This window comes from Eurytemora carolleeae, unplaced genomic scaffold (genome assembly GCF_000591075.1).
Source record: "Eurytemora carolleeae unplaced genomic scaffold, Eaff_2.0 scaffold726, whole genome shotgun sequence".
Classification (NCBI taxonomy): Eukaryota; Metazoa; Arthropoda; class Copepoda; order Calanoida; family Temoridae; genus Eurytemora; species Eurytemora carolleeae.
In genome coordinates this window covers 129235-156520 of record NW_019396614.1, presented here as the reverse complement: position 1 = coordinate 156520, position 27286 = coordinate 129235, and the positions used below count along the sequence as shown (strand labels likewise).

General features: G+C 34.3%; 3 protein-coding genes across 3 annotated transcripts; 2 read left to right on the top strand and 1 right to left on the bottom strand.

Moving 5' to 3' along the window:
• Positions 1-572: 572 nt before the first annotated feature.
• On the top strand, positions 573-12760 carry LOC111706333 (zinc finger protein 592). Its single transcript, XM_023479179.1, has 13 exons — positions 573-1180; positions 1787-2069; positions 2518-2926; positions 3208-3323; positions 3476-3610; positions 5701-5917; positions 7371-7540; positions 8203-8274; positions 9716-10089; positions 10622-11170; positions 11389-11477; positions 11776-11883; positions 12141-12760. The coding sequence occupies exons 1-13, from the start codon at positions 814-816 to the stop codon at positions 12477-12479; spliced, it is 3228 nt and encodes a 1075-aa protein (XP_023334947.1). The 5' UTR covers positions 573-813; the 3' UTR covers positions 12480-12760.
• Positions 12761-14174: 1414 nt separating this feature from the next.
• On the top strand, positions 14175-20798 carry LOC111706332 (proteasome subunit beta type-7). The gene is made up of 11 exons (XM_023479178.1): positions 14175-14289; positions 16203-16244; positions 16475-16541; positions 17158-17263; positions 17464-17536; positions 17670-17759; positions 18069-18146; positions 18557-18664; positions 19149-19220; positions 19942-20001; positions 20592-20798. The coding sequence occupies exons 1-11, from the start codon at positions 14203-14205 to the stop codon at positions 20643-20645; spliced, it is 837 nt and encodes a 278-aa protein (XP_023334946.1). The 5' UTR covers positions 14175-14202; the 3' UTR covers positions 20646-20798.
• A 3884-nt stretch (positions 20799-24682) lies between these two features.
• Positions 24683-26013, bottom strand: LOC111706337 (keratin-associated protein 19-2). Its single transcript, XM_023479182.1, has 2 exons — positions 25967-26013; positions 24683-25297 (listed from the first exon to the last, which is right to left on the bottom strand). Exons 1-2 carry the CDS (start codon positions 25979-25981, stop codon positions 24755-24757), a joined length of 558 nt encoding a protein of 185 aa, XP_023334950.1. The 5' UTR covers positions 25982-26013; the 3' UTR covers positions 24683-24754.
• Between the last annotated feature and the right edge of the window lie 1273 nt (positions 26014-27286).

The window sequence follows — 27286 nt, the reverse complement described above, 5'->3', positions numbered from 1 at the left end:
CGTACTCATGTAGTCCACGCACTTAGGGCGACGATAGTTTGGCAGCTAGATGTCTTGCGTTTGAATTATCACATCAATCTATCGTCCCCTAAAGTACGTGTACTTAACGACCACTGTTAAAACAATACACATTATAATGGAGAGAACAGGATCAGTGTACGATTAACATGCGGAATATAAAGGGTGTTCTACATATCATAAATTCGATCGGGTAATGTTACATCGTCTATACGCAACCCCCCCTACTGAACTTCTGACCTACTGACTTTCCGACCTATTGCAATATCGAACCTATGCCAGTAATGTTGCCAAGGGGGGGGACCCAAAAAAAATTTTTACGCGCGCACATTATGCCCCCCTAAACAAAAGCCCTCGTACGCCCCTGCTAGGACAGGCTAGGGGGCCGAGCGCCGCGGCTAGGACAGGCTAGGAGGCCGGGCGTTGCGGCCACAAGTCCATATAGCAGCTGCAAAACCACGTGCAAGTAGGTCGGATGTGTAGTATAGCGGATTAGACGTATGTCAGAAGTGGAGTATAGCGAATATGTGTTGGTCGAAAAATACACCACTGTTGTAATGATACCTCAATGTCGTCTGACTAAAACAAATGTCGTTTTCTTTAACGAATAATGAACCAATGAGAGAAAAGCTCAGATATATGACCAATCAGAGCTCATCAACAGTTTATCTCTGACCAATAGGAAGCTCGGAATTACCTCTTTTCAGCTGTCTGCAGAGTTGCAAAAATATGGAACATGTAAACAAGATAGGGCTTGGCTCAAAATTAAGTTTTATCAAAGATAACTGATTGACGATGGAAACGGAGGATGAAACGGGTAAAATTGATGCTATAGAATTGGCCATGGACGATTTGACGAAATCCCCAGGTCAAGTCATCGACGAATTCTCCGTGGTCGACCCGTTTCTCGACGAAGCTTCTGATCAAGAACAAGAGGAACTTTCGAACGACGCTGTCGAGATAACAGATGACGCAGTATACATTCCGAGTGAAAAAGAATTTTCTACAATTTCGGAAGATTGCGAAAACGTCAATAATTGCGAAAAATCAATTAATGCAGAGATGTGCAAATCTTCAATTGAAGATGAAGCGACATTGAAAGAAATTTACAATGCAGCCTTTGCCGACAGTAAAACTAGAAACGAAATTTCTGATACTTTAGGCAAAATATTTTAACAATCTTTCGTAATTTCGATTAATTTCTTAAGGAGAGGGTTGGACTGTGGGGGTTATTTCTGAGCCCCTCCCCCCCCCCCTTTAATGTAGTGTGACGGCATTGACAATTATTTAAAGAGATTGTCGTTGGTGGCAATTTCCTAAAGAACAATTTTTGGAACCCTCAATAATAAAAAGTAAATGTACAAAATTGGTAGGATGGGGGGTAGGGGGGTGGGTCCATAAATCGTTCTCTAGGACGGACCCGTAATTTCAACTGACCCATAGATGGGCTCTATCTTATAATTGATATGGTAGATTTTCTGTCTAAATCATGGTGTTGAATTCTGATATCTTCCTCCTAAAATGTTTCTGGTGGAGCTAAAATCCTCAAGTCACCTTTATTGAGAAACCACAATCCGCTGTGATTCGGTTTGCTACTCTATTCACTCTATAGAGGGAAGTAAAAATTCAAAATTAATCTTGTTATAGTTTCATTAAATTTTCCTGAGATATATAATATAGCCAAAAAGATAAATTAAAATTCAACTGGTGCATTTCATAAATGTCTATATATTTGCGTTATCTCGAGTAAAAAATATTTGTTTTGAAGACGTTGTGTCTGAACCAAGTGATGGCTTTGATGGTTTGAACGGAAAGCTAAATGGAACTACTGCTTTACTGAAAGACAATGAAGAAAGCAATAGAACTATGAGTTCGCTTGATGATAAGGAACAAATCAACAGAACTACGGTTGCAGTGGGGGAAAAAGCATCAATTAATGGAACTACTTCTCCGGTTCTGAATATAATCAGTGCTATTAAAGATGAAGGAAAAGATTCAATGTTGCAGAAACAGGTCTCATCATTCCAAGAGAGTTTTGAACGTTGTATTAGGTAAATTATTTAGTAAGAACTTTGGACCTCATAAATACCCCCCCCCCCCCCCGGAGGCTTAGACAGGAATATTTCCAGGGAGGGGGGGGGGGTCTGAGCACCCGTTGGGGCCTGATAAGCCCCTAAAGTCCAATGGGGGCTTAGGCCCCGTAGCCCTCCCCCACCTTCCTTTTCCAAAATAGAATAAAAAAATGTTTAGTGTATATTTTTTTTATCGAGAAGAGTAATTCTTAATGGAGAATATTTGAGAGAAGTGTTGAGAGATTTCTTTGCTATCAGGCTTACGATAATCTTTCTTACTGATAAGTTTTTGAAGAAACTATATGATTTAAATGCTCCAGCCACCCCCCCCTCTTGACGGTGTTGTATATAGCACAATTTCACTCAGATTTTTCTTTTCGACTTTTAAAAACTAGAAATTTATAGGTTATAGCTTTGCATTTTTCAGGTCTTGTTCAGTTGATATTGGGAATTTAAAGACTCCAATACCCAAAAGTACTCCACTGCCCCTAAAGGAACCTCCTGTTGCCCCTAAACCTACCCAATCTAGAGGAAAAGAAATCAAGGCATCAGATCCCAAGGCCCCTAAACCCTGCACACGTCAGCTAAGAGAAAGGCCTGGAGAAAGTGGAAACGAAGCAATAAAAGAGAAAGTAGAAAGTAACGCAGAAACATGGAGAATAGATTATATAAGAGTAGAAACTGAAGAAAAGAAGCCAAAGAAAAAGAAATCTAAATCTGGAAAGAAGAAAGAGAAAGTGAAAGCTTCAGAAGTTCCTCTGACCGTGAAAGATGAATATCCCAGAAAGTTGACAATAGCACTGGCGTCTTCTAAACCAAGCATAGCCGATACCAAGGCAGGACACATATATTTAAAAATGATAATCTTAAAATTAGGACAAGACTTCCTGGCGCTTCGTGCCCCCTTTTTATTAAATAATTAAGATGAAAAATATCCCTTTTTACCCCCAAAGGAAAATTATTTTGCAAAGTAAAATTTTTTACTTTTTATATTTTTACTTTTTTCTTACAATTATTGAGTAGTCTTATCATTTAAACAATGTGCTTGGGGGGGGGGGGGGGGGCTGATTTTTAATAAAAAATTCATAATTTTTTTTAATATGTCCCTAATATTAAGAAGGAAGATGTTAAGAAGGATTTAACCGTGGATTGGGAGAAAATATTCTCGTTTACTCCTTCTACTGATCATGCAGCTTACATTAAACTTCTTCTCCAAACCTCAACCACGCCCAGGAACCGAATTTAATTAATTTTAGGGTTCGCTGAACTGCGTATCAAAATTGAATAACCGATTCAAATCCTCTAACTTTGAATCGGTGGTTCAAATATGAACCGTTATTAGGTAGTCTAGCAATGCAGCTCAAATTCATTAAATTCGTTCCCAGAGTTCCTAAAGTTTCGAAGTTTGCAAGCTCTGAACTATTGGAACACCTGTCCGTTGCCGAGCTTGACACCGATCCTTGTCCTGGTTGTGGGGATAGATTTCTACTCCCATCATCTTACTTTCAGCATATATACAGGTAGGGAGGACAAGGTAGGGTAGTTAGGACAAGGTAGGATAGTTAGGATAAGGTAGAATAGTTAGGACAAATTGTGATAGTTAGGACAAAGTATGATAGTTAGGACAAGGTAGGATAGTTAGGACAACGTAGAATTAACTAGTTAGGACAAAGTAGGATAGTTAGGACAAGGTAGGATAGTTAGGGTAAAGTAAGATAGTTAGGACAACGTAGGATAGTTAGGACAAAGTATGATAGCTAGGACAAGGTAGGATAGTTAGGACAACGTGTGATAGTTAGGAAAAAGTATGATAGTTAGGACAAGGTAGGATAGTTAGGACAAGGTATAATGGTTAGGACAAGGTAGGATAGTTAGGACAAAGTATGATAGTTAGGGCAACGTAGAATAGTTAGGACAAGGTAGGATAGTTAGGACAAAGTAGGACCATTAGGACTAAGTATGATATTAAGGACAAAATATGATGGTTAGGGCAAATTAGGATTATAAGGAAAAATTAGGATAGTTAGGATATGTAGGTCTTAGGAAAGTTAGGGCAAGGTAGAAAAGTTAGGACAAAGTAGCTACCACATATCAAGACATAATCATGTATTTAAAGTTAGGGCAAGGTATAAAAGTTAGGACAAAGTAGCTACCACATATCAAGACATAATCATGTATTTAAAGTTAGGGCAAGGTAGAAAAGTTAGGACAAAGTAGCTACCACATATCAAGACATAATCATGTATTTAAAAAAACATGTTTAAATTATCGGAACTGAAACACTCTAGTCAACAATACAACCCAAAACATAAAAAGATTTTACAAATTAAACAAAAAATTCTGAAGAATTCTATGGAACTAATACAAGATAAATATGTGAGAAATTTTTTTTTTAAATGAAGTTTATTTAACTTGAAATGAACAAGTCGATTTGAATTGGTGACTGATATATTTAATAATTATGTTTGAACTGTTTATATTTCACGCAATTCTTCTACATATATATATATATGGCTTGTCAGTTTGTTTGTCTGTATTTATCCGACAAACGTTAGGCCTATTTATTTGGCAATTTACATTATCCATTTATGGACCGTTAAAATTGAAAAATTTGGCCTGGGACAAGTTTTGACATTTGTTATTTTTCACCAATTTGAACAGAAAAATCCGAGAAAAATTGAGCTTGGCCACCTGTAGAGCAATATTTGAACGCTAAAATTGTGAATAATGAAGGGAGTGAAAAGGAACTTAAAAGACTTTAAAGGGAGTGTTTGCTAACGTCAAAAAGTATTCGATGGTGATCGCTTCTAATCTTACTTCCTTCAGTTGCGTCTATAAGGAGAAGATGGTTAAACACGACTTATACTAAAGAACGTAGCGTAGCGTTCATAAAAATTCAAAAAGTTGTAATTTTCGGCTCGGTTTATAAATTATTCAATTTATTCAAAACAAATCATTTATATATTGCAACCTATAATCATCGTATTTTATTCGACGTATTCTTATAAAGTTGATAATTCATAATATTTTTTATTTGTGTTTTTATACAATGCACTTAAAACGACGGTTTTTTGCCCGCTAGGTCTCTCTCCCATGTGGAACCATGCAGAAACGCCGAGAGCAGAGACACCTGGTGGCTTACTAGTCGTCGTTTAAATTGCATTTGCATCCTATAAAAGAAATAAAAATATCATGAAATATCAATTATATCAGAATCAGTCGAATAAAATTCGATGATAATAGGTTGTACTATCTAAATGACATGTTTGGAATTGAATTGATTTTTTTACGATCTGAATGGAATGGAATATTGAAACTTTCTTATTTTTTATGGACGCTATAATGCTCTTCGGTATGAGTCGTTTTTAACCATTTTCTCCTTATTGACGCAACAGATAGAAATAAGATTAGTAGCGATCACTATCGAATTTTTTTCGACGTAAGCTTATCCGCGGTCCCTTTCATGTATTCCGAACACTCCCTTTAAGTTAATGATTAACTACAACCAAATAGGATGCATGGAAAAGATGGTACAAGATTTAAAGTAAAAAAAATTAAATTGATCCAATTTTTTTTTTAAATGTAGAAATTTATTTGATATATTTTTTAGAAAAAGCGTTGAGATTCGCTTCAAGTGCACCTTCTGCAACCAACCGATGAGATTCACCAATAAATGCCTTCTCCGAATCCACCTTCTCTTCCATTTACAGAGCAGCACAGAGACGGTTTCCATACCAGTCCAGGACCTAGAGATAGCGTCCCTAACTCAATCTGAACCGAAGAATAAATTTGAAGATCTATTTCCCCTTCATCGGAAATCTATGAAGGTAGTTCAATAAAATCACATTTTTTTCTTTCTTGTGCATTTGTTTTGCAAAAAAAACACTTGACATTTTATCATTTTTCAAATTTTTAGGTTTCTTGTGTTTAAATGCAACCAATTAACAATTCAGCATGATATATTTTTCATTTGTTCACATTGGATGAACATTAAAATAGAAAACCTTCTTAAGGTTAAAATTGAAAGGTTCTTTAACCAAAATAAGATATTTTGCGGCAGTGAAAACCAGAAAACTATGGTATAGGAAGACGACCCAAGCGTATTAGATGTCGTTACAAAGCAAAAAGTTTTAGTTAGAAACTCATTAAATCACTGTCAGCTAAATGGGTCTGCTTGAGTCTAAAAAAAGTCGTCTTCGTATGTCAGAGATTTCTGGTTATCCTGCTGTTCATGAATATTATGAAATAAAAGATTAAGTTTAAAGGGAGTGTTCGCGAAAAATAAAAAGATGTATAGGCTTACTTAGAAAAATATCGATGGTTATTGCTATTAATCTTACATCTGTTGCGTCTATAAGGAGAAAATTGTCGTAAGAACGTAGTGTCCATACAAATTCGGAAAGTTACATTACTCGACATGGATCGTTAAAAAATCAATTTAATTCCAATTAAATCCTTTAATAGAATCATTGTTTTTTTCGACGCATTCGTATATAGTTGATATTGCATAATATTTTTATTTTCTATAATCTGAGTGTTACTTGCGTAAACATTCATTCCTGTTTCGAGGATTTTTGATAATGAAGACGACATTTTTATATATTCAAGGAATGTTCGAAAATCCAGCGCCAGCCGTGTAAACAAGTTGTAAGCGAAATATTAATTTTTAAAAAAATCTAAAATATTATGAAATATCAACTTTATGATTGTAGGTTGTAATATCTGAATGATTTGTTGAAAATTAAATTGATCTTTTTACGATCCAGTCGAATATTGCAACTTTCTGAATTTGTACAGACGCTACGTTCTTCGGTATGAATCGTTTTAACAGTTTTCTCCTTGTAGGCGCATATTGCAACGGATAGAAGTAAGATATGTAGTAATCACCTTCCAATATTTTTAGACGTAAGCCTATCCCCCTTCATTTTTCGCGAACACTCCCTTTAAATTCAATTTCTTAGCATTTGAGACTGAAATGTTTGGAAAGTTCAGTTTATTGTATCCAACTACAAAAGCTTAAATTGAATATTTTTGTTGTTGAACGGAATTGCGCAATAATTAATTGCATTTTTTACCTGACATTAGGTGTATATTAAATATTCTTAAAAATTGAAATACAAACGCAAGAAAGTTGGACGCACGGAATTGCGCGCAATTAAATTTACTTGCGCGCAAGGGCTAGAAATTGCGCGCAAGTAAAATCACTTGCGTTGGAAACCCTAGATAATATCTTATTTCTCCATCTATTATCCAGATAACCTAGATAATATCTTATTTCAGGAACTGACCCCTGCTAGCCTATTCCAGTGCCTGGAGTGCCTGAATACCTATTCTGAAGACGAGCTTACAAACCACCTCCTGAACCCTGGTGGTCAACTAAAGTCCTCTCTACACTGTGATATCTGCGGGAAATATTCTCCCTCAAAATGTAGTTTTTCAGCACACAGAAGGAAAACAATAATTCAAATATCCAAATATTTTTTTCTAAGCTTACCCATTATGGATGACATTCTAAAGACGACTGTTCAGAATTTGTTTAGCCTTGGGCCGAATTAAAAATATTTGCACCGCGTTTAGTCGCGCTTCAAAGATATGTTTCGAGATTTAAACGGCGCTCAATTGGAATCGGTTATAGGCGATTCAGAGACGCGGTTCAAATTCTTTAAATAGGCCTCTTCTTTCTTGCATTTATGGTTTCATACAGCTTTAAAGTTATTTCTTCCTAGACGAAACCAACATTTGATATGCTATTTTAAGGGATGTATTTAAGGCAGTTATTGAAATTTTAAGTATATGCACTGGTTATAACGGCTTGTTTGTTCACTAAAGGAACTTAGTTCTTCCCAAAAACAATGATTTTGTTATCTCTATATCTTTGCAGCACGATGGGGTAGACCTTTTCCTTTTTCCAAACTTTGTACTTTTCTGTTTGATAGTCTAAGTTTGAAATATCAGAAGTTTACAACACCAGGTTGCAAAGAAATATGAATTGGCAAATTGAGTTCGTGGCAGGAACCCAGTTCTTTTTTTTAGATTTGAATCTTAGTTTTTAAAATCAATTTTTATCAATATGTTATAAATAATTTGAATTTGAATCAATGGGACTGTACAGGATTCATGAGAAGAAGCCCCCGTTTGTTTGCCCTGAGTGCTGCCAGGAGTACAGTACATGGAGTATATTCAGGGAAACTAACTCAACCTAATTCTTGTACATAATGTACATAAAGATAGAGTGCCAAGATGTAGCAGTTTCCAGTATTAATCTTAATTTAATGTTTAGTTGTATTTTTGTTTTTGGAAGAATCTGTCTTAATTTTTGATAATTGATTCTTTATCGGGACGTTATTTAATGTTATTGAGTGGCATGTCCGAATCACAGGGGTACCCTTTAAACCAAATTATCCTTATTTTCTACAGTGAGAACCAGAAAACTGTGGAATAGGTAGACTACATTTAAGCAACATTTAAGGGTATTTGACGTTCATGTTCATTGAACTATTTAAAGTCACAACTAGAGTCTTACACTCGTCTTCCTGTTCCAGAGTTTTTAGATTCTCAACTGACGATATCTGCCTCATTCCTACTCGCAAAGAGGTTGAAAGGATACCGGTGAGAAACGTATTTGGGCATCCCACTTTTTAAATGGAGGGTCACTTTAAATCTATACGATAAAACTATGTCTACATTTTCCCAGCAGTTCACTTCTCTTGTTTAACGGGTTTTTTTCTTCTCTAAACAGAATAATTGTTTTCTCCATGGTACATAATCTGCAGTTTTTAGAGGCTGGATTATATGCAGGTGCAGATGCTTCTATACTCCAATCTATGTTGAATGGTTTGTCGTCAGATTTCAGTTTCCATATGTATTTTGAAAGGCTAGTACTGGTTTCATATTTCTTGAGATTGAAAGGTTTAGTGTGATTCAAGAACCTCTCCTTGAAGGTATTAGAGGTTAGTCCAATGTAGAATGAACTTTCATCATTTGTTGATATTTTTGCTTTGTATATAATTGACTGAGTTAAACATTTGCCTTTTAAAGGACATCTTGATTCACCAACTCGGCAATTACACTTTTTCTTGTTTTCTGATGAAGTAGATTTTTCTGTTTCTTGTCTGATTATCTTTCTATTGTGTTCCGCAATTATCGACTCCATATTGCCCATGCAGCTGTAGGACACTTTAACATTCGATCTATTGAAATATTTTCCTAAGTCGGTGTTTTTGAAATGCTTATCAATGATTGACAAGAACTTTGCTGCAACATTTGTCTGAACATTTGTGCTGTAAGGTGGATTAAACCAGATAACTTTTCTATGCCTTTTTCTTTTTGATTCCTTTTCTTTTTCTTCCGTATAAACCAGCTTTTCCTTGTAACCTGCATTTTTTTTATATATATATATATATATTGCCTATAGCCGGCCAAACGGCTGGACCGATTGGGCTGAATTTTTTTGTGTCGACACTCATGGGTGGCCGGGGGAAGGGGTGTTATATGCTAAAAAAATTCTAATTTTTTTTCAAAATATTTTTTTTTTCAAAAAATTTTTTTCCATGGGCAACGCCTGGCCCTTCAGCGAGTTAAATATATTTATCCAGTGAAAGTTTGTTGACGTTATTTTCTGTTAGAAACCATATTTCTCGATCCTGTTTTCATGATACCAAAACTCTAGTCTACTCTTGCATTATGTGCTGTAGTTCTTTATCCTGTCAACAACAGCATTCCGAGTCAACCAGCGCTGGGAATGTGCAGAATACAAATGGGCATTCCACCATGTTTGTTTCACCTTCCGCCGCCATTTTAATTTCCCACGTGGTAAATGCGCATACAAAACAATTCTACAAATGCGCGGAGTGTCCCAGAGCTTTTCAGTCCAAGGATAAGTTCGTTCAGCATGCCAAAACTCAGCATACAGGGCCTGGAACCTTTAAGATTCTCTATAAATCTTCTTCCAAATCATCCATGTTTTTTAGTGATGTTCTACAGCTAAAATCCCATTTAGGAAAATTGCAAAATTTACAGTTTTAACATTCAACTTTCAACCATTAACAAAAAAAGCAGTGTCAGAAATTCAATATGAGTTGGATACAGTTTAACCCAGAACATCGGAGATACTATAAGAATTTATAAAATGTCGTTTTCTAAACCCACTAATAATGGAAGGCTGCAGATATTTAGTTTTTTAATTGAATAATTATATGGAGCTCTTAAAAACTGTTTCGGTATAATTTATGGCTTTTTATTTACTTTTTAAATTAATGATATTTAGGTAAAATAGTAAAAAAAAATATTGACAAAGACACATTTTTAAAATTTTTCGATGGCTCCAAAGTTCTTAGTTAAATAGTACCTTATTCACTATTCTTTTTAGTTGCGTTTTTGTTTCCTTGAAAATTACTTGCGGCCTTATATAGAAGAATATTGACAGAAGTTTCTTTTATAAAAGAAAAAAGAGAAATTATCTTTTCCTTGAAATAAAGTCTTCTACTTTTCTAGAAAATATTAAAATATTATTAATTTTTTTGCAAACTTAGAAGCCGAGATGAGCTTTAATGTAGTATTTCAATACCGCTGTAACAGATGCCAAGAAATCTTCGAAAGCAAAGATAGTTTTCGAACTCACACAACCGGATGTACACACAACTTCACCATGGATGATCTGTACAATGATAAACCCGTTGAGGACAAGTATGTCGAAGTCCTCAACGATCTAAGACGAGTGCGTGAGGATATAAATTGTAAAGGATGTTGGAAACATGGTAGAAACTTCAAGAACCATATTGATAAACATCACACTGTGCCTCTAGTGTCACCGCCAACCACTGCGCCGCAAAAAGAAGAAACCCCAGATCAGGCCCGACAAACTAGAAACACTAAAAGATCATCAGAAACTGAGAAAACGGACAACAAAAAGCGTAAATCTGATACCTCTCCACTAAAAATGAAAATAAAGATAGTCCCTGAGCAAGATTTTAGTCCGCTCTCAGCCAGCACAAGTTCAACTGCTACTCCTAGTATGAAAGGAAAGACCAAAATCAAGATGGCGGAATCTGTTAAATCCTCATCACAGTTTTCAACCTTAGGCAAAGCTCACTTATTAAATAAATTCTCAATAATAATTGATTAACACCTTTTTATGATTTTTTTATGCTGGGTATTATTTTATAGATTTATTTTTTCAAAATTAAAGAATAATCTCAATTGTATTAATGTCCTATGTATTTAAGGTTGAGAAATGGGTTATTGGAAAATGATTAATGACTGAAATTACGTAATCTTGTCTATTGAACTTTGACTTCAGGAATAGATGTTCCCTCGGACAAGGAACTGCTGGCATTAAACTCTCTAAAGAATCAGGACGCATTTAGCCAGGGTTCAACTGTTCTACAGGTTTGTTATTAATCTTTTAGATATTTTTTTTGTAATTTTTACATAATTTGGGTCAAAGGTTTCATGATCGGATATTCAAACAAACAAGCAGACAAGCACCAAAACAGCCAAATTTTTACTTTATATATAAAAATAGATTACATTTAAAAGAACCAGCAAAAACTGTTTTCTCATCTTGTCTTTGTTTTTATCTTATCCATATAATGTTCTTAGCAATTTTGGGCATTTTCTTGGCATCTCTGACAAGTAGCAAAATTCACCATTTTCATAATTTTCAACCGTTCTCCACTATCTGCAGGTTAAGGAGAAGAACGTCTGCCAGGTGTGTTCGGCAAGGTTCAATACTAGGGACCAGTTTCAGGTTCATATCCGGGTGCATTACAAGCTAGAGAGTTTTCAGTGCAAGGCAGGGTTTATAAACTCCAATAAGTTCATTTTTCATTACAATTAGCAATTTTTTTCTTGCATTTTTCTCATTACAATTTTGAATATCATTCAAGTTTCCTTTTCGTCATTCCAATTTGTTTAATAGTTTTTCTATTTTGGGATAACTTTTACAAGAACTTTTCGTAAATTAGGCAATTTTTGTAAAGAATGCCAAGCTTTGATGCATTATTTCTCAAGCTGATGCTGAAATCGAAGTTTTAAACCCTTGGTGTGCAGGAGTGTGGAGCTAGTTTTGCAACGGACCCGTCTTGGCGGAAACATCTGTTGCTAATCCATCGAATTAAAAAACCTGAACCTGACATGTACTGTGAGGATTTACAGATTCACGGAGTTGGCGCATTTTTAGATGAAGATTATTACGAGAGCGAAGCTCTGGAATTCGATTTGGATGATCATACAACTGTAGTTGATCATGAGGGTGAAGATGATCATGATCACAATGAGGAAGCACTCGACGTGGAACACGATGATGAAGAGGGGGCTGGAAATGACTCGGATTCAGAGTGCGATCGTCTTGTGATTGATACTGGTGATGAAACGGTAAAAAATATCTAATCTAACAAACAAAAAACGTTATAAGATATGAAATTTGCATTGTAATGCAATACATGAAACAGTTTAATTGTACATACAAACTTTACACTATTATATATCTACTTGTTATATTTATACATCAGTTTAGATATTTTTATGTATTAATTTGTTCTAGTCGTTTTCCTGTTAAAACTCGTGATATATTTTCGTTTTGTTTTTTTGAACTGATTCTCCACTTTAATTGTTAAGCTATCAGTAAAATAACAATAAAAACCGTGTGTGTAATCTATCCAAGTTTAAAATGTAAAAATAATTGTTTAAAAATTGCGTCTGAAACAGACTGTATAACTAAACACCATACATTTGCTATTGTAGGTACAGGGTGTCCCACGAAACATGACAGTTGGTGAATAGTTTTAAATGTCTTCTTCCATATACTGTGTTAGATATTGACTTTTCGCAGTTTATTTAGTTAAAAAAACTTTATTCAAATATATTTTACTTAGAAATCAATCTTACTTTAATATGGATGCCATAAAATATTTATTATTATTCTCTTTGGAAACTAATAAACTTGACATATTATGGGAGAAAACATTTTAAACTATCCACCGGCGCCAACTGTAATGTTTCGTGGGAATATGAAAATGTAATGGCAATTAACGGGATACAGGCGGAAATTCAAGACAATTAAATTTTTGATTGAAAACGCATTAGATTTTGTTTTGAAACCCGATTATATTAATTATGGAAGACTGTAGAAGTGCTATAACTGTAGAAGAATTTTTGCTTCGAAAACAAAGGAAAAATTACAAGAATTTAAAGTTTTCATAGTAGAAAAAATTATCAGAAACAGGGTCAATAACCGGTAAAGTTGTGAATCAGTCATGCGACACATCAAGGATTCAATAATTATGGGTGGTGTATTTTTCGACTTACACATATCCGCCATACTCCACTTCTGACCTACGCCAAATCCGCTATACTACACATCCGACCTACTAGCACGTGGTATTACAGCTGCTATATGGACTTGTGGCCGCAGCACACGGCCCCCTAGCCTGTCCTAGCCGCGGCGCTCGGCCCAGAAATTGTCTAAACCTAACCTAACCCTCAAATAATACTAAAATAAACAGCTGGCGTAGGTCCGATATTGCAGTAGGTCGGAAAGTTAGTAGGTCAGAAGTTCAGTAGGGGGGATGTTGCGTATAGACGATAGGTTACACCGGGGGACACAAATACACCAGTGTAAATATACCCTTAGGGTTTACACCAGTGTATTGCATTTCTTTATTAGAACGGCCTTAATTATGATAAAGCGATCTCGCAATCAACTAATAGAGATTTTAATATAGATGTCGTCTTTTCTACTCCCGGCTTAATACTTTTATTTTGTACGGCATTTGCGCTCAGGAGCAATTGTGACTTGCCAAATCAAACAGTGATTTCAAAATTTGTTTCTTGAATTATTATTCGTGCAATTATAGAATTATAGTAGCCCCACAAAATTTTGGAAAATTTAAATATTGAGCCATAATTTTAATTTTGAATTCAATATTTTCACGTTCATACAGAGTTTTTATCAATTTTATTTTTAATCTATATCTAAGTCTTTTACTAAAGTTTAACTTTAAAACTTAATAGAAGAATGAATTACAATTGCAGTGCTCGAATCATACGATGTACTATTCAAAAATTACCAATCCTCCCTTTAACGACCGACGACCGCTGTTTTCAGATCAGAATGCTCGACAACCAAAAAACCGGGTTCTCCTTTGAGAACTGCAAGAGGAATGCTTATCTTGCAGGATCAGGGTTTAAACCCCCCAAGGTGACCCACATTATATAAATTGTTTAAATTATTTAAGTAACTAATTAAAATTATTGATATAGCAGGTAATTTCCTTTTTGCACCGAGCCGCGGCGTTTTGAGCCTGAAAATTGTGATAAATCGAATCTACCCCAAATTGGCTCATTTATAGTGAAAGATTTNATATTCAACCTGGAGATGAAGAGAACAAACCTGGACGTAAGAAAAAACTTTTTTTCTATTAGAGTTGTTAAAGGCTGGAACCAACTGCCTGAGGCAGTAAAGGGGTCCATGACCCTATATGCTTTAAAAACAGTTATGATGAGCATAGAAATGCAGCCATGGATCTAGAAGAATAAATGATGACCTGACCCTTCACTTCATTCTTGCATGATGCAGGACCTTGGCGGTGAAACTATCAACGTATCAACTATCAACGTAATCAAATTCAATTTCTGAAATATGAAGATTAGTCACTTGTTTATTTTCAAGACAGGGTTGATATTTTTTCGATGTCCCTGCTATTGTATTAAAGACAACTTGGGCCCGACTATAGTATACGACTAGGGATGAGCCTTCGGGTTTTCGTTTTTTGGTCGTTTTTTGTATTTCTTTTCTTTTAGGGTCAAAATTTAGCTTAGTATAGTGTAAGAAAACAAACTTATTGGTTTTTTTTCTAAATACTATGTCAAATTTTAGCCCAAAACCAAAACCCGAAAACGAACATGTCATTAACGATCATTCTTCTAATCGTTTTTGGATTTTTCATTATTTTACGTCAAAAGATTTTGCTAAGTCAAAATTAAAGCTTAGCATGATACAGTTTTTAAATCTTTGAAGTTTTATTAATATTTTTAACTTTGACCATGTGTCACGTAGAGCTCCATGTACAAAATTGAGGATGGGGGGGGGGGTCCAAAATTCGTTTGCCAGGAAATTACCGAATTTTAACATTAAAACCATAAGCTTTGTGATTGTTAAGCTCAATGACGTATGACTATATATATTAAAATAAATAGCAGGTGGGTTAAGTGAGATGACCCCTAACTTGAAATATATTTATAAATGATTTATGCCAGACCAACCTCGAATATTTGAAAATGCCATTGACGATTTTACTAAGAAATAAACCACCCCAAGAACTTGGCATGTGTCTTAAGAGAGGTAGGTGGGTTGGAGGATGTCAACCTAGGGCTACGATTTACTCAGGTTGCCGGAATCACTACACCCAGTGCGCTTACATCCAGGGTTCTAAAATAGGCCATTAAAGACAGACGACCGCAGACGTGGTTGCACACGTATCGTTTAGGGGAAGTACTTAGTACCCCCAGTTTGCAGTTTGCAGTTTGCAGTTTGCAGTTTGCAGTTTGCAGTTTGCTTTAAATAAATAAAAATAAAATTAGTAAAGTGACTATTTTTTCTTGGGTTAGTCGATATCTCCCAATAAACTTTGGCCAGAGTTCAGAACTTTTGTATTTAAGTTTTTTAAATCTTGAACGCTTGATCTCGATATCCAATATGCGCACTTTTAAATGAAGGATAAATTATGATCCCTCATTTAATGTTGCAGGGAATGATCAACTCGTAATATCTTCAGAGGAATTAAATTAACCCATTGGTCTGCATAAGGTGGAGTTCGATGTTTGATCCGGAGATGTACAACTCAAAAGTTATGACTTCAGAGGCTGAAATTAAAGAATTTGAGCCGCGGCTCAAATATGGTTGGTTCCACTTAAAATCGTATTCAATGTTTCATGATTTAAGCCGGCGCTCAATTGAAACCGGTTTTTGGGGTATTTAAGACGCGGCTTAAATTCATTAAATTCGGACTCAGTTTAGCCGTTTTTTTTGCTTTCATTGGATCCAGGGAAAGGAAACATCAAGCAGACGAGTCAAACATATTTTATTTCAATAATAATAATTTCTGTTTTAAGGTGACAAAGACTGGAACAACCATCTGTGGAATTGTCTTCAAGGAAAAATTTCAAACCAATTTTTTTAAATTATTGATTAAAAAGTTTTTTTTTTTACATTTGAAATATTGCAAAATTATTTATATATAATTTACTGTTTTAAAATGAAGAATTTTTAAAGATTTGTTGAAATTTCTTTTATCTTTGCCATTGAGTAAATTTGTGCGGAATTTTCAGTGCAACTTTTCCATTTTCATGTTTTCTTCTAAATTATCTTGGTTTGAATAATCCAGGATGGGGTTATTCTTGGCGCTGATACAAGAGCAACCGGGGGAGATATTGTTGCAAACAAGAATTGCGGTAAAATTAATACTTTATTTTTTATCACTAGCTGAAGTGCCCGACGTTGCCCGTGGAATTTTTAAAGAAATCGAATATTGTAATAAAAATCCATTTTAAAAGAAAAATTTTTAACCTTTGTTTTACCCATGAGCTTCCTCAAAGAATTAATATCATCGATATTGTAAATAAATAACCTCTTATGACCATTTGATTTCCTGACCAATCTGATTTTAATCACTAGTTATTGATGCTGCATTATATGGCTGCTTAATTTGGTTATAAAGAATTAAGAATGGATCTTTGTTATATTGTAGAGAAGCTGCTTAATTTGGTTACAAAGAATTAAGAATGGATCTTTGTTATATTGTAGAGCAGCTGCAGTATATGGCTTCTTAGTTTGGTTATAAAGAATTAAGAATGGATCTTTATCATATTGTAGAGAAGCTGCTTAATTTGGTTATATCTGTTATAAAGAATTAAGAATGGATCTTTATCATATTGTAGAGAAGCTGCTTAATTTGGTTATATCTGTTATAAAGAATTAAGAATGGATCTTTGTTATATTGTAGAGAAGCTGCTTAATTTGGTTATATCTGTTATAAAGAATTAAAAATGGATCTTTGTTATATTGTAGAGAAGCTGCATTACATGGCTGCTAATATCTACTGTGCTGGAGCTGGAACTGCTGCTGATTGTGATAAAACTACAGCTACCATCTCATCACAGCTGGAGCTTCTCAGGTTTACGCATTTTCCGTTTTTTTCGCATTGCTTAGGATCCATTTAATTTTTATGCGGATCCGCACTGGGAAATAATGAATCCGGATCCAGGTCATGAACATCTTAAAGATTTACTGAATTTGTTTAACAAATCAGAATTGTCACTTTATTTTCCTTCTTTTTTTGCTTATTTTATCTCATCTTGTCCTAATCTATCCAAGGTTGAACACAGGGCGCCAGGTTCGTGTTGTTGCAGCACAACAACTTGTCAAGCAGATGCTTTTCAGATATCAGGTAGTCGAAGGGAGACGAGGGGGNCACTGACGTGTATTAGACACGAACAAACAAACAGACAAGCAAAGTATATATATATATTTATATTAATTTATATAAAGTGGAATTTATTTAACGTTTATATTGTTTCTAGGGTCATATCGGAACTTATTTGATTATGGGTGGCGTGGATATTAAGGGACCTAGCCTCTACGAGATTGCTGCCCACGGATCAACTTCTAACGTAAGTATTTAAGATCAAGAGGAATAGATCTAAAATATTTCTTCAGGTTTCATCGTCGTGCAAATACTTTCAGGAACCTCCTAATTGATCATAGTTTAATAATTGGATATCATAAAAAAAAACCTTTAATGTTACAGAATTGAACACTCACTTTAATGTTTTATGTTACAGAATTGATGTAACTGGTACCACCCCGTTTAATGTAACATAATTAACCCACACCATTTTTTAATGGGCCAAAGTTTTTGAACGCTCTCTTCAATGTTCCAAAGTTGTTGAACACCCCCTTAAAAGTTAATATATTCCTAGGTACCGTTCTGTGCTATGGGTTCAGGTACCCTGGCTGCTATGTCTGTGCTTGAGTCAGGCTGGAAGAAGGATATGGAGGTTTAATTAGTTTTCTATTTGTGGGGGGGGATCAAGGTTTTTGATAAACTTAAGTTCAACTAATTAATGCTATTCATAAAACCCGGCCTTAGATGATATAAAATGTCCTAATTTGAATTTGCCAATTCAATTTTATTTGAACTGACCGTAAGTGCAACAAAATTGCATATATTCGCAAATCTTCCGTGATTTCAAAAATACTCAATATCGACAATTTTCTTAATTGTCTCTTATGCATAAATCTACAAGGCACTTTATCAGCGGACTCACAATGGAAAAAAATCGTTTTTTTCGAAGCTAAAAACATTTTCTTGCTCAAACAAATCATTGATAGGTACCGTTGTGAATGAGACATAACATTATGTAAATGGAGGTTCATTTGAGATTCGTGAACAGATTTTTTAATCTAGGAGGAGGATGCTAAGAAGTTGGTGAGGAATGCCATCGCTGCCGGTATCTTCAACGATATGGGATCTGGTAGCAACGTGGACCTTGTCGTTATCAAGGCTAATGATAACGTAAGTTGGAAAAAAAAAATTTACTATAAATCTATATAATATTAGCTGAAGGAAATATTAGAAACACTTTTTAAAAAAACTTTCGAATCTAAAAAATAAGACGGTAAAACACTGTATTCTTTGCTTTTACTGTATTGCGTGGGTTCCTAGCTTTCATTTCATATACATAAATCTCCCCCATCTCCTTTTTTGGGTAAAAAGTATGAAATGGGATGAAAAACATGGCTTTAGATGTCAATTATTTTCCACAGATCGTCGAAAAAATTTACCCCATCCCCCCCTCCACCTCCTGGGTAATTCTTTAAAAAAATATACACCCCTGATCTCACATGACGCCTGGGAAAGTTTATAGGTGGTCGAAATCTCTTTAAAATAAAAAATCTTATTATCTGTCATATGATCTGTATCGAGTATTAAGTAGTTTTTTCTTTTTTTAAATTTATTAATTTTTAATTTTTTTAATCCTTTATTATTTCCCATGTAGGTGCAGTACCTAAGGGCATACGACGAGGCTAACGTGAAGGGAACAAGAAGACAGAAGTACACATTCAAGAAGGTTAAAAAATATGATAATCTTATGAGGAAAAAAATGTAATAATGGAAATTCTTAAACGAGATGAAATAATATGATGAGCATAGAAATGCAGCCATGGATCTAGAAGAATAAATGATGACCTGACCCGCCACTTCATTCTTGCATGANCGCTCTGACCGTGTAATAATTTCCATTCTTACACGGTCTGAGCGTTAAAGAATGAAAATTCTACACCTACTGTGTAAGAATAAGCATTCTTAAACGCTAGAAAGCGAACAATATTAAAATTGTTCCTCCTGAACCGTGTAATAATGGGAATTCTTACACGATAGGTTTACTACTATGGAACCGAACAGATATGTTATAATAGATAATATCATCCTTAAAACGTTTTATCGAAATTGATTCAATATATAAAACATGATGCAACAATGCAATATTCTAAACATGATGGTTTAGCTATTAAAAAGTTCCAATATTTTGGAAGGTTTTTATCTCAATCTTTATGTTGAACTTGTTTTAAATGAATTTTATTTTTGTTATTATCATTATTATCATCTGATATCAATATCTTGATTATTATCATTATTATCATCATTATTATCTTTATCATTGCTATCATTGTTATCATTATTTTCATTTTCAATTATTATCATTTATATCAAAATCATCAAAAAATATTATAATTATCATAATCATTGTTATCATTATTGTTATCATTATTATTATATTTATATTACAGGGAACAACCGAGATTTTGACTGAATCTGTTCGAAATATCACCCTAGCAGATAAAACTACGGTGACCTTTAATTAATTACTTGCTTACAATGATTGTAATATTTTAAACATAGACAAAAAATGGAAATTTATCTCCATTTTCTTGTTTATCTTTGCTCTATTTTTAGACTAATTTCTTTTTGAAGAAAGAGTCCATTTGAATTACATGGTGAATTTCCTTCCAGCTTGTAACAAAACATCTTGATAAAAAACATTTTTGTAAATAAAGATGAAATCAGTGGATTTCGGAATGGGGAGGGGAACAGGGGGGTTTTAGGGGGGGGGGGGGAGCAATATTGAGTTCACACCATAAACCTTTTTTTTGAGTCAAATAAGGCTCGGTCGCTTGAGAAATTTTTTAGAAAGTCTCAAAAGTCATCGTCATGTTGTGTTAAATTTCTAAAAAACGAATAAAAAACTATCATTTTTGCATTAATTTTCTCTCACGGTCTAAATTTGGCATAGTGTAGGAAAAGGAAATGTTTTTAGAATAAACAGTTTTAAAATTTTTAATACTTTTCATATTTTTGTTAACCCTTTTTTAAGTCCAAACTTTCCAAAAACGAACCAAACTGATTAACAACCCTTCATTTAAAATATACTTTTTCTTAGTTCACTGTGACAAGCACTGATGTGAGGCAAGTGGAGCAAATGGATTCTGCTTAAACTACAGTCCATCAATGTCATTCTAAGATGGACTCTATTTCTTTTCTTCTACATCAAGAGCAAAGCTATGATTATAAAACTCCTCTCCAGTTTTCACCGTTTATCGAAATTCTTTTTTGTGTGATGGAAAATTCAATAAATTACAACATTTTACATTCATTGATTTATTTTAAAAATAAGATGCTATGCAGGAACAGTCAGCATAGTTTAACATATTTAGATATACTTAACTCTTCTACTCTAATTATGAACAAAACAAAACAAAAAAGTTCGCGGATTTTCAAATTTTTCAAAAATTAATAAAAATCGAATTTTGAGACAAATATTTGAAATTTTGATCATTCCTAACCTTCCATGGGGCCACGTGTGGTCCCGCGCAAAATTTGGCCTAATGGTTCAGCCGTTTTGACGTTTATTAGATACAAACAGACAGACAAAGTATATATATATGGATTGATAATCAATTAAAGTTTTAAGAAAAAATGGTAATATGGAGGCACAGTTATCATAGTTAAACAGATAGATAATTTATTAAAGTTTTAAGAAAATCTGCTAATATGGAGGCACAGTTAGCATAGTTAAACAGATAGATAAACAATTAAAGTTATGTTATGTAGGCTCACTAGTTTAACATAGATATAGATAATCGATGTAAGTTCAAAGAAAATATGCTATTATGCAGGCACAGTCAGCATAGTTAAAGAAAAAGATAATTTATTAAATTTTATAGACAATATTCTAATATGCAGGCACAGTCAGCATAGTTAAACAAAGAAAAAGATAATTTATTAAATTTTATAGACAATATTCTATTATGCAGGCACAGTCAGTCTAGTTAAACAAAGAAAAAGATAATTTATTAAATTTTATAGACAATATTCTAATATGCAGGCACAGTCAGTATAGTTAAACAAAGAAAAAGATAATTTATTAAAGTTTAAAGACAATATGCTAGAATGCAGGCACAGTTAACATAGTTTAACATAGAATAAGATAATTTATTAAAGTTTAAAGACAATATGCTAGTATGCAGGCACAGTTAGTATAGTTTAACATAGATTTATAGAGATAATCAATTAAAGTTTAATGACAATATGATATTATGCAGGAGCATAGTTTAACATAGATATATAGAGATAACCAATTAAAGTTTAATGACATGATGATATTATGCAGGCGTTAAAAACGAACGACCTAAAATCGTGCGAACGAACTTGAAAATTTTCCAAAAGATTTGGAGGAAAACACGCTCCTTTTTTCTGAACAAAAGATTTTTCGAAAAGAAACACATTTTAAAAAACGATTTTATTGAAACAAAGATTTTACTGAACGATCGTTCAGTGAGAAAATGTACGAAGTAGATGGAAAATGAACGATAATATAATTTTGAGAAATAACAAAATCATTTTTTTTGAACAAATAGAAAAGAACGAACGAAATGGGTCGTTCACGAACGAAATTAAAAAGTCGAACGTGCCCATCACTAGAACCATTTGAAAATGTCTTTTTGAACAGATATTAGATAAAATGATATTTATTTGACTTTCCCAGGCAGTTGATTTAAGGCTATGGTTTTACTTATGTTTAAAAAATATAGAGAGAAAAAAAACAGAAGAAACCCGGCCTTGTAACTGCAGTTATATTTGACTTTACACCTGATAATGCACTTGATTTAACGATTTTTTAAAAAGGGGTTTTCTTGAAAAGGTCCCCACAGGGATTTCTAATTTTGGTGTCATATCTTCTATAACGCTATTAAAATAACCTAAGGTATTAGAATCAACAGAACTAAACTTCCTCTATGTGCTCAGTGAACCCCATATCGACCTATCACAAAGTTTAAAAAAATTAGTGGAACTTTAGGCACTTGATTCAAAAACTAGTTGTTGAAAATTCAGGTCTGTTTGCCAAATATTAAAGATTAACCCTAGGTAATAAAGTTTATAAAAGTTCCATGGGAGAAAGAGAGAATTGTAGAGGGACCGGAGGAAAATGCAATGTTGAGTCTAAATATGAATTTCGCGACCCAAAGTTTGTGACTTTTGATAAGTGAGTTATAAAAAATGTCCAAAAAGACGAGAAAGATTAGAGGGCATTTTCCTGACACCGAAGTTCATGTCTTTTGTGACCCCACGGGCCAAATTGACCTCACATACAGGGTGTCCCATTAAACATGGGAACTAAGAGAAGAATTCAAGATCGTCTTTGTAAAGAATCAGCAATGTGTTACCTATAATTTCAACGATCAAAATAAAGCTACTTCTGCTAGAGTATATTTCATGCACACGGTAAAAGCAGAGATAAGAGTTACAGAGATCGATTACCATCTATAATATGCGATCTTTTCCACACCATGTTCTATTGTGTACAAGTACTGTACACGACCAATCAGCAAACATTTGCATTCAAGGATATTTAAGAATCCTTTGAATAGGAAATGCAAAATCTTTAAAAATAGACAATATTCATCAACGTTATGTTTTATGTTTAAAATTGGAGTACTCCTTTAACCCTATCCCCGCTGGGATACTTGAAAACCAGGATACGCTGGGGGGGGGGCAATTTGTCCCCCCCCCCCAGCGGGAATAGGGTTAAAACTTGTAAAACTTAACCCTTGAATGCAACAAGTGGCTTTAAGATGTCAGTCAAAAAACATTACATGGAACCGTAGTCTGTGTAGTCTGTGAATAAAAGACTGTTTTGTTATTCTGCAATACGTAATATGAAGTTAAGTAACATTTCTGCAAGGTAAACAGTGAAGAGAAATAATTATGTTCTGTGTATAGATACAAAACGCCCAAGAATAAAATGTCCAATAACAAAACACCCAAGATTTCAAAACGTCAAAACTTACAAAATGTCCAAACTTACAAAATATCCAAAGTTACAAAATGTCCAAAGATAAAAATGCCCAAAGTTACACATGTCCAAAGTTACAACATGTCCGAGTTACAACATGTCCAAAGTTACAGAATGTTCAACCTTGGACATTTTTTAACTTTGGACATTTTGTAAATTTGGGCTTTTTGTTAAGTTGGGTGTTTTGTTCTTGGGCGTTTTGTATCCACTCCTTGTGTGTTACTGTTTTATCTATGGATTGTATTCACGAATTCCTGTAAAAAAACACAAATGCTGAACAAATTATTGCTTTCCTATTAAGGATCACCATAATAAATCACAACAATCCTTTACAAAGACGATGTCAAAATCGTCGCTGAACCCATGTTTATTGGGACACTCTGTAGTTCCTGAAATGTGATGTCCCAATGCAGGGCAAATTTTGGGTTTTTGATTAAATAGATTCATCACAATTCAGGCCCATATACATGAAAAAAACACAGAAATCTCTTAAAACTAAATCAGAAGGCCGCCTTTGTAAGAAAATGCGGAAATTCCCTTATTATGAGAGCTAAGATTTAGAAGTCTTAAGCCGTCTATTAACGACCAAGGAGCCCAAGTAAAGCCGTAAATTTTAGCTCGACCGTGTTTAAGGTAAAATCGACCTAAGTGGTTGAATCTTTTCTTAAACTTGTTTGATTTCTACCAAGTTTTCAGAGAGAAGATGTTAATTGGCAGCTTCTCTTTGTTTCCATGCTGTCTAAACGCTTGGTCAAAATTTAAAGTCGTCTTCATTGTATTGACATTTACAACAACGGCTGTAGTATATTATTACATTAAAAATCTTGTAACTTATCTGTGTCTAAATTGGATAAATCTATCAATTAAACAATCAAGGAATATATACACGTACAGTTTAAGTTTTCCAGTTGGTTGAATCAGAACTGTTCAAAAGTCAATCTAAGATTTGGGGTTTACTAAACCTTGTGAACTGGGTGTACTTTTAAAATATCAGCTCAGATTCAACTCTTTTCTGAACTTAAAGCTAAACATTTTTTACATTTCAGATTTTGGGGATACTATGAAAACTATACAAGATTGAAAAACACTTTTTCGTCAACTTCTAAGTCTCATAATATTTAAGTTTCCATATAATCCTTAAGGTGCTTATTATTGAATTTAAATTTCACAGAAAAATATTTCAGATTTTATAATTTATTTTAGATTGAAATTGATCTGTAGTTTCCAAAACTCTCACATGAATTTAACATTTATCCGTAGTATCCGTATCCACCATATCCTCGACCGTATCCTCCGTAGCCTCGGCTATATCCTCCATAACCACGGGCATATCCGTATCCGTAGGCATCGGCATCAGCGGACCTCTTGCCTCTGTATCCGCCATATCCGTATCCACCATAGCCATATCCATGACCATATCCTCCGTGACCGTATCTGTATCCGCCATAGCCATATCCTGGCTCGGCAACAGCCTCGGCGTCAGCGGACCTCTTGCCTCTGTATCCTCCATAGCCATATCCGCCATATCCATGTCCGTAGCCTACACCATATCCATAACCACGTCCATATCCATATCCGGGTTCAGCATCTGCAGAAGCATCGGGAGCGGCAACAGCCTCAGCTTCGGGATCAGCATCAGCAGACCTCCTTCCTCTGTATCCACCATAGCCATAACCTCCACGGCCACCATAGCCGTAACCTCCATAGCCACGACCTCCATAGCCACGACCTCCGTAACCGTAACCTCCACGGTACGCATCAGCGACGGCTACGCCAAGAAAAACAAGAAGAGCCTAAATAGATATTGTAGTTAGAAAATTGTTCTAAATAAATAATCAAAGTTTGGAAAATATCTAGATACAGGGTGTCCCACGAAACATGACAGTATATTACTATGCCTAGTTAGTTCTCTCTATCAAGCAAGAGTTCGGCGTTAGACTTAGACACAACATTTTTTCAGTTTTCAGTTTACTCTCTCTAAAATGTTAGAACGTACTCACATCCGTGGTTTACATGTCTACAGGATTCAAATTAATCCAGAAGATATTCTTTCATGCAAGTTGGACGAATTTTGGATGACAGAACATCCTGAAAGGTACAGTGTTGCAGCATTCTATTATCAGGAGATTTAGAAAACGACATTTGATAAATTCTTTCGATGTATTCTTTATTAAGGGTTTCACTGTACAAAAACATTTTTAGTGGTGGGGGGGAGCAACTTTAGCGATTTTAAGGTTTTTAAGTGTTTAAGTTTTTAAGACAATAAATACTTTGCTACGCAATGACATCGTTTTTCTGCTTTAAGGTCGGAAAAAAATATCTGAAAATTGGATTTAAAGAATATTTACAAATTTTTTTTGTATTCAACTTTTTTTATTATTTTTTCAGATTTATTCTTATATTTTTATCGCTTGGTCAAATGAAATCAGTTAAAAATTTTGAATGACTAATATTCTTCTTACCAAATACTTGATCATGATTTTACAAGTGAGCTATTGGAACTAATTCTATATTTTAGATTGCCCTCTTTTATACTCATCATTTAAATGCGCGTTGGGTGCTCCGCGCAAACCAGTGGCGCGCGCTGTAACCCGCGGGGGTTCATGGAACTTAGGTGTGTCTAGGTTTCTTTTTTTTTAAAAGGTTACTTTGATATTTTCCTTGTCTGGTAATATTTAACTAAGGGGCTAAAGGATAGGGCGCTTCACAGCCTGCGTTTTGTTGATCATTTTGCCTTCTGTTTCTGATCTATATATATCTGCAAACCTTTGTTTCTGATCTATATATATAGCTGCAAACCTTTGTTTCTGATCTATATATATCTGCAAACCCTTTGTTTCTAATCTATATATCTGCAAACCCTCTGTTTCTTATCTATATATCTGCAAAACCTTTGTTTCTAATCTGTAGATCTGCAAAACCATTATTTCTGATCTATATTTCTGCAAAACCTTTGTTTCTGATCTATATATTTGCACAACCTTTGTTTCTGATCTATATATATCTGCAACCCCTTTGTTTCCGATCTGAACCTTTGTTTTTAATCTGTATATATGCAAAACCTTTGTTTCTGATCTGTATATCTGCAAAACCTTTGTTTCTGATCTATATATATCTGTAAAACTTCTGTTTCTGATCTATATATATCTGTAAAACCTCTGTTTCTGATCTATATATCTGCAAAACCTCTGTTTCTGATCTATATATCTGCAAAACCTTTGTTTCTGATCTATATATTTGCCTACCCTTTGTTTTTATCTAAATATCTATTTTCCTACCTCTATTGTCCTAAATCTCTTTTCCTAACTCTCTAGTCCTACCTCTCTTGTCCTTCTACTCTTGTCCTACCACTCTTGTCCTATCTCTCTTGTTTTGTCTCTCTTGTCCTATCTATCTTATCCTACCTCTCTTGTCCTCTCCCTCAATTGTCCTACAACTCTTGTCCATATCTTGTGTCCTGTCACTCGTATTCTATCTCTCTTGTCCTATCCCTCTAGTCCTATATCTCTTGTCCTATCTCTCTTGTCGTACTTCTTTTGTCCTATAAAAGTACTTAGCAATTCTAGCAGCAGATGCTATTGAATTCGATAAGTTGGCAATATAAGATGATAAATCTATCTTTCTTAACAATACATTGTAATCTTACTTTATTTGGACAAATTTAATTTAACAGATCAACAAGAATTTAATGTCAGATTAGAAAATAACATTTAACTTAAAACAAGCTAAAAAACGTACAATTACTATTATGATGCGATTTTTTTTTTGGAAAAAATTATTAA